The 8465-nt window shown below is 42.2% G+C and overlaps 1 protein-coding gene across 1 annotated transcript; it reads right to left on the bottom strand.

The window, feature by feature from the left end:
• Positions 1–5615, bottom strand: atad1a (ATPase family AAA domain containing 1a). The gene is made up of 10 exons (XM_027027757.3): positions 5527–5615; positions 4965–5276; positions 4533–4631; positions 4014–4134; positions 3572–3772; positions 2597–2703; positions 2388–2477; positions 2168–2218; positions 1499–1671; positions 1–1393 (listed from the first exon to the last, which is right to left on the bottom strand). Exons 2-10 carry the CDS (start codon positions 5133–5135, stop codon positions 1270–1272), a joined length of 1137 nt encoding a protein of 378 aa, XP_026883558.3. The 5' UTR covers positions 5136–5276; positions 5527–5615; the 3' UTR covers positions 1–1269.
• Between the last annotated feature and the right edge of the window lie 2850 nt (positions 5616–8465).

The raw sequence follows: 8465 nt of genomic DNA, 5'->3' as shown, positions 1-8465 counted from the left end.
TGTTTAGCATTATTTTATTCAGGAAATTTAGAAATGTATATTCAACACAAATACCAATATGGTGCTTTTAAATAGTTCAGAATAACTTCATATTCACCTTGTTTTGTACTGCCAGACTATATGGCAATGTAAACATTTGTCTAACAGATAATTGATTTATACATGCAATCACACCAAGATATTCACATAACTTTTTTTTTACTACAGTAACATTTTTGAGGACAATTAATTACATTAATGTTACCTTGTGTAGTGCTTCATGAGTTATATTCTATTTTAGCCTTAGCAATTTTACACAAACAAATTTAGTTCAGCAGAAATTAAGCTACTCACCAAAGCAGTTCTCAGCTCCAACCTCGGTTAAGCTAGTAGACCAAAGAACTTGGTAGTCCAAATATTTTTAGTGCATCTGATATAACATACAATACACAAAACTCCTACTGTGTTAAGATGTTATAAAGGACATAAATCTTAATCAATTCAATCACTTCCCATTACATCATTTAAACATAGGCAGACAACTTGATGTACATGCAGATATTTTGTTTGAAATTTGGCAAGTTATTACAGTATGCAGGAACAAAACTTTGCATAAATCCAGCAGAGCGAGAGAGTTGTCAGAGGTATTTTTGTTACCCTTAATGACGATTCATTTATTCGTATAAAGTGATTGTAACTCTACTCTTGACTTTACGCATATGAAAGCGTTTTGTGTCCTTACGTAGGTGTCACGTTTAATATGGGAGTCTATTCTCACCTCGGGTGGTCAGTTTGCCAGGAAGACCTGCGTGCGCGTGCGTGAGAGAGAGATACCCTGAACCCAGCAGGCACCATGACCAGACCAGACAGAGCTCAAGCAGTCTAAAAGCATAGTGGCTTTAGGCCACACAGGGTAGGATAGAGACCAGGGTTATAATTGGCTTTGGAGGGGGCGGAGTCAGCTGCCTCATTCGGTATAACGTATAACGCTCTGTTAATGACTGAACCTGACCAAGGGAGTAAGGCTTGAGTCCTCAATGACTTTAGTTTAGCGCTTACTAAATGAATAAATTCACTCACATTTGAGCTATTCATTAAATAAGCCAATTTGTTTTATTCCCAATTCAGTGATTCCAGCCTTTGTCCCTGTTCTGCAAGTTGTCGGGGGTCAGACTCGGTTTTCTCTCAGACAAAGAAACATGCGTGACAGAGGTAGACTAGCACACAACACTAAAGACAATCAGACCACTGTGTCATGTTGATGGCTTGGATGAGAAGTGTGTGTGTGTTTTAGTCCAGAGACTCCTCTCCGAGTTTAGCTGCCACGGTGGCCAGTTTGGACTCCCTCATCTTCTCCAGGCCGAGGAGCAGGTCTACCTGAGAGACTGGCCGGAGCTGAGCGTCTTCCTCTGGTCTACACACACACACACACACACACACTTAGACAAAAGGAAAAAAAAAGCCACCGCGCGCACACACACACACAACTACTTGAGCTGAACAAGAAAGAGGGCGTTACTCGTCATCGTGGTCGTCGAGCTGCAGCTGCTGTACGATTTGCCTCATGTCCTGCATGTGGACGTAGTCTCTGACGCGGTACATGGCCGCTTCACGACACAGTTCTCGCAGATCGCTGCCTGAGTAGCCATCTGTCTGCTCCGCAAGCTCGCTCAGGTTAACCGCCCTACTCAGCTGCAGGAAGCACCAGCCACAGACACCATGCTCATGTACTGCACACACTGTAGTGGCCCGCCCTGCACATACTGCCCTGCACACTGCTGTAATCTGCTGCTCCTGCTCTGTTAACACTCCCTCTCTGCCTACTGTGTACTGTACATACACAAGAACAATAACACCGAACTAAACCATCAGTTTGTATACAGTCTGGTTTAATTCCCCTGGGACAGCCGACTCCCACCAAATGAGAAAAATAACCCTCTTGGTGCATTTTGTGTCTTCAGACTAAAATACAAATGGAGTCTCTGTTCTACTAAGTTACTCAGCAGAAAGGAAAAACAGTTCAATTCAAGTTTTTACATCTACGGCAGGAACTGTAAATGTCCTTAAAACAAACAAAAAAACCCCACTAACTTGTTCCAGGGATTCCTGTTCATGTCATGTGTTTCTAAACGGACATGCAATCATGCAATCTTTATCAAGCGAGAGTGTTTCTCATTCAGCTAGTTACGTTTTCTCCCGACAGGATTAGTCGTAGAATCTGCTGCCTCTGTGCAGTGTTCTATAAAATGACAGAGAGAGAAATTGTGTGTAAACCACCTTACGATGAATTATTAAACCAATTAACACGCACTGAATTATCATACAATTAATCGTCATTTTCCGAAACTCGTTATAATGATACAAAACTATTCTGAAGGAAAGGTCATGGATGTGTGTATGAGACTCACAGGCAGCCCCACATGAAAAGTGGTGGGCATTCTTCTCAGTATGGCTGGGTCCACATCCTGTGGTCTGTTAGTGGCACCCATCACCATCACCTGGATCGATCACACACACACACACACACACCTGTTAGCACACCTTAAGAAAGACATTCAGTATAGACTGCATGGCTAAGCCACATAGCTGTGTGTATGCATCAGTGTGTGTGTGAGACCTGAGTGTTTGCTCCAGTTTCTAGGCCATCCCACAGACTCATAAACTGGGCCTTCATCATGGCTGTGGCCTCATGATCCAGACTGGATCGATTCCTCAGAAATGAGTCTAATGCACAGGAGGCAAAAAGTGTCTGAGGTGAACCGAACTACCACACGTCACCAGAACAAGCTGCCGCACTGCACAAGAACCTGCAGTTTCTACATAACTAAAATCATCCCTCCTCACCCCTCCTTTTTAAATGAAAACACAGTGCTGACATTCTGGTTGGCCTCATTTCTCTTAAATGATCCCTTTTTCCAGCGATCATAACGACAGATAAAAAGGTAGATGAGGTGGTGAAAGGTGTTTGGCCTTTCACAGTATTTTTTCTTATCTATAAAACTGTCAAATTTCCACCTGAGCATGTCTTAGATAGCCTGCCCCAGTCTGTCACGTGGTTGTCTATCAGCATTTCCAACACAGTACTGGTGGTTAAATGACCTCATAAGGGCCCACTGAGTCAACAAGGCACTACAGCATTGAAAGGAGAAATACACATTTAGAAACAGGCAAACGTCTAGCATAACGACATCTGAAGTCATCCGTCACCATGCTGAAGGCCTGGTACCTGCACAAGAATCATCTCACACAGAAGCCAAATTCTATATGTTACTCTCTAAAGAGCTATAGTCAGTCATTCTTGATCAAATGTTGTGGCTTATTCATTCTCCCCTGGAATTATATTTTCATGTCACGCCAAAAGACTTTTGGAAAATGTACAAATACCAAATTTTAATAGACATGCAAGATTGTGTGTAATTATATAACAGCTAGTCATGATCACGGTGCATGTTTATTTCAGATGTGTACAAACACACAATCATGACTAGCTGTTACTATTTGCAAAATGACTTGTCAATAAAAAAAAAATCTCATTTGAGATTTATCTTCTTCCACAATGACCATTAGTATTCAGACCAAACTAGCTGCTTACCTATTTCATCAATGAAAATGATGCAGGGCTGAAGCTTGACAGCCAATGAGAATACAGCAGCAGTGAGCTTTTGTGATTCACCATACCACTTGTCAGTCAAAGTGGATGCCTGAAGATTGATGAACCGACACCCTGAGGCTTTGGCTGTTGCCTTAGCGATTAAGGTCTTCCCACAACCAGGTGGGCCATATAACAGCACACCTGTGGGCATTGAGAGTCATATCGTCATGGAAACAGAACACCTGGTAACACTAGAAATGACTACTTTAAAGGTCATTATATAGTTGGCTTTCTAATATTTCATAAAATAAGTCACAAAATTAAAAAAAATCTAAATGTAATATCAGGTCACAAAGAAGATATTGTCTAACTCTAGAATTAGAATATCATTTTTCTGTTTGCCTTTCTCCATGAAAACTGTGTTACCCTCTCTGTACATCACCTCTGGGAGGCTGGAGTAGTCTGGATCCTTGAAAGAGGTGCTGTTTTTGGAAGGGTAGGATGACAGTGTCCTGCATCTCAGTGATGACATCATCAAGTCCTGCAATGTCCCGCCACGTCACCTTAAAAGAGAATGTCATGCCACATGGTTAAACACGCAGCATAAGAACAACCACGCTGCCAAAAGCACAAACTTCTGACCACACACCCTTCACACTAAAATATAGTTATTAAAACTCACGAATGAAGTACCAATGAACAAACCAGTGGCAGTAATAGAGGTAGTGGTGTCTCAGTGGTTTAGGTACTGGACCAGTAATCAGAAGGTTGCCAGTTCAAGTCCCACCACTGCTGAGCAAGACCCTTAACCCTTAATTACTCAAATTGTGTTCAGTCACAATTGTAAGTCGCTTTGGATAAATCATCAGGTAAATGTCATAAATGTAAACCTTTTCCTGCAGTCGCTGAGGTGCTGAACAGTGCCGGGGGAAGACGAGGCGATGAGACCGAGACGATTTACCTTAATGCTGCGAGGATCGACAAGATGCGTGGCAACGTTCGTCTCATACTCATTCAGACTCGCTCTCTCCACTCCGATCTGTTTCATCAGCTTCTCCGCCTGACACAGATGTCAGTGGATTGTTGTTAGTAGGAGGAGAAGTACTAGTAGCAATATTTTCATTGCTGCTGGTGCTATTGCATGTTAATCGATGCCACATTCTTAAACTGTATTTATCATTTTACATTACATACAGTAATGTCAATAAAGTCATTCTGAATAAATGAGAGAGAGAGAGAGAGAGAGAGAGACAGGGGGACACTAAGTGAAAGAAGGTCAGCAAGAACATGAGTGAAAGATTAGGGAAATATAAGGACAGCAGAGAGAGAGAGATGTTGTAAAATAGCAAAGTGACTAGAACATCCTGGGAAGTTCTTTCATTTCTCTCGTTACCCTTTCCTTGGCTTGTGATTTCTGTTTCTGCGTTGGGTCCAGCGTTTCCACCACCCACTTAATGCTGTAGTACGTAGCCGCGCCGAAGACGGTCAGCCTCAGCATTACACTCAACACCTCGCTGCGAGTGAGGGGGCGCAGGAGGACGTCCCGGGGCACGCCACCCAACATCCTGTCCCCGTCAGCTCAATTAGGACACGGACGGACGGAGGGGAGGCATGAAAAGGGCTTTCTTGATTGAGGTTACATCCAACTTACTGCAGCTAGACGCCGGAACGAGAACTCCAACTACTAGCAGTTGTCCAGACCAACCTAGACACAAAAATATTTGACTTTAAAATAGTTGGTAAAAGCACCATAACCACAAGCACCATAAGGTGACACAACCCTTCCGTTAGCAGGCCAGCTAAGCCCGCACTAGCGCAGGTAGCGTCACCATACAACGGTGCAATAATACAGTACATGGACAAACACCAACTCAGACAGCAGTAAAGGCTCCAACAAACCGTGCGCATAAACAAATGTGTACAATGTGCAGCAGAATTACTAAAAATCATCTTACTCTTCAACGCATAACACAAAACAGCACTTTTCGTCCGTACAGCCCATTACGACAGTCCGTGTGGAAACAATCGTCAGTGTCAACAGTTCCTCGGTTGATACAGAACATTTAACATTTGTGCAATAATAACTGTGCAGAAATAGACAGTTATTAGAGTAAAGGCGGATTTACCTCTGCGATTCCACAAGACGGGGGTTTATTATTCTGTATTACACCACTGCATTGCAAACGCAGCAAAACGCATTAAACCAAATTTACTCTGCGACGCTTAAATACTTGAGGTAATTGAGATATGCAGCTCAGTAAATGATCGACCAGTATAGAACTTGAAAACGGTGATAGACCTCCACAGATGGCAGAGAGCTATTCAGTAAAGAGCAACATGTTTCCCCGCACTTTCTGAGTAAAGTCCTACACATCTGGACTGGTTTAGTTTCTCAAAAACACGTCGTTAACTGGGGCACACGATAAAGCGACTGAATAATCTCTAAAACACAAGCTGACCGCAGCTTCTACCACAGCACGTTAACTGAAGAGCTGTAATGGGGATCGTAGGCGTGTAATTGTCTGTTAGTGAAGGGCGCTAATCACTGCGTGGACTTAATTATTCAAATTTGTGTTCCCAATCCTCTCCTGACCCCGCCTCACGCAGTGCGTGGCCCAATGAGCCAGAGGCGCTAATCTGCATAAATAATTAGAGTGAAGAGCCAAAATGTTGCGGTTTCCTCTGGAAGCCACAGGAGGGCAGCAACTAGACGGAAAAAGATGTTGAATTTCTCAATTTTTCAAAAATTCGCCTCAAGCGAGAGCGATCGCCTTTGATTGCGTTCATTACACCGGAGGTTCATTAAAACTAGGAATGCGTCATTTCTCTCACCGCTTCCCCGAACAGGACATGGGCACCCGGCCCAGACCAAACTCCTGCTGCAGGAATATTCCATTCAAACCGTGCTCATCGTAAACATACGATGGGACCAGTGATCTTTTGTGTCACACACACCCCCACACATTATAAATATATGTATAAACATTACTACAAACATGTTTCAATAATACTTTTAGATAAAATTTGTTTAGTTGTGCTCACAAACAGAATGTTTAATACCCACACTGCACACTCAGTAATGTGGTTCTAATTGCTGCAAGTCACTCGGGACAAAAATGGGAAACCTTGTGAAACCCATCGGTACGGAAAAGCTTGTGGCTCCATCTGTTTCACATCTTCCACAGTCACCTCCCGTCACCCAGGCGCTGGACCTGCTCCTGTGGGCATAAAACATCCTTCAGCTCCGTGACTTCGGCCCTCACGGCGGCATGTGTGAATTAAACAGGGCACCTCCCTCCCAAGGGAAATATATACTGTGATTGCTTCTGCCACTTGACTCCCTGCTCTGTTTATGGCTACAGGAAATATGATATGAGTGTAGTTTTGTGGTAATTGAATTCCCAGCAGGGCGATGTGTGAGGTCTTAAAAAGGCCTTTTACGCTTTCATCTTCCTGCGAAATAATGCAGTTTCTTTCATAATTAGAAAAGCAATTTGACTGCACGTGGTGGTACAGTAAGCACGGACAGTGCAGATGTGCAGACATACACCTGTGGGCGCATGAATGTTGACTCATTCTTCTGATATCCCACTCACTCATCTAATTACCATTTAACCGCTATGATTTACTGCTAGTTTCCACAACATGACATTAATGTTTCTCTTAACTAATGCAACATGAAGCCTGTTTAGTTTCTGAAGTCCTCCAGAAATGTACCATAATGACACCTGTGTGTTTTAACCAACAGGTATTACAGTTAGTGATCTGACTTCTAAGTAATGTGTCAACATGCAAAACATAAAGGTGTTAATAAAATACGTTTGGTTAGAAGTGACCTGATTTTCTACAATGTCTTTTTTTTTTTACTATAACAGCAAAGAAAGGCATGTTTATGTCTATAAAACATTTCATACACAATGGCAATTCACAGACAGAATTAAATAAGGAAGCTGAATACATCCCGAGATCCATCACTTTAGGGAGGTTTTTGCAAAAAAAGAAAAAAGAAAGATACATAAAACTATTTTATTTAAAAAGAAAACCTAAAAGATAAAATTAAATTCAAGTGTTTTTTCCCCCTGTGATATAAAATAAATGTCAGATTCCAAATCTGTTCTCACAAAAGAATGTTTTCACAGTGTGACAGCAATGAGCAAATGCAGGAATGAACAGGAATGACTATGAGCAGAACCCATCCCAAGAGACAGGATGACATTACAGGCAAGGGGAATCAGCCTACACAAAGAGGCCTTGTGTATATTTAACACTTCACCATATTATTGAAACCTTTTGGAAAGTACTTTGTAAACCTTTTAAAAAGTGTGATATAAATAAGGCCGGCTGTTATTATTGTGACTCCCTTTATGATAACAGTGTGGTTTCCATATGTTCTCTAACCCTACACCGTCCATTTCACTAGTCTGTCCACTGACATTTCATGGACAATTGCTGTCAATGTCTGGCTATTAAGGACTCAGAATGAATAATTTAATGTGTGACATTCATGAGTACATCCACAGATAAATGAAGAATGAATTCAATGCCTATCAGGGCAGAGAGAAGTGACTTTTGCGCATCGCTGTGATTTCTTTTCTGACCGTCATCTAATAAAAATGATACACAGCACAGTCGTAAGCACATCTGCTCCGCTGACTGGGCTGCTTACACAAGAAGTCATCAATCTAAGATCCTCTGTGATTTCCAGCAGAGACACTTAGTGCAGCAACTTCAACATACTGGTTCACTTTGAGAGGGACGTCTAAGCTCGAGGAGACTATGAGTCCTCTACTGAACAAAGTCCACCCATTACAGCTTCTATTCATCAAAGTGACAGCAGTTGCCTGGCAAAAATAAATGGGTAAATAGGGAGAAAAAGAACGAAAGACAGGAAAAA

Source organism: Electrophorus electricus, chromosome 5 (assembly GCF_041902795.1).
Source record: "Electrophorus electricus isolate QZ-2024a chromosome 5, ASM4190279v1, whole genome shotgun sequence".
Taxonomy (NCBI): Eukaryota; Metazoa; Chordata; class Actinopteri; order Gymnotiformes; family Gymnotidae; genus Electrophorus; species Electrophorus electricus.
This window is presented reverse-complemented; position numbering and strand designations above follow the sequence as displayed.

Coding starts and splice junctions, on each gene's coding strand:
- atad1a (XM_027027757.3), bottom strand. CDS start 5,135: ATGTTGGGTGGCGTGCCCCGGGACGTCCTCCTGCGCCCCCTCACTCGC. Junction 2,704..3,571: donor CATTTTCATTGATGAAATAG/GTAAGCAGCTAG, acceptor CCTGTGCATTAG/ACTCATTTCTGAGGAATCGA. Junction 1,672..2,167: donor TAATCCTGTCGGGAGAAAAC/GTAACTAGCTGA, acceptor TGCTTCCTGCAG/CTGAGTAGGGCGGTTAACCT.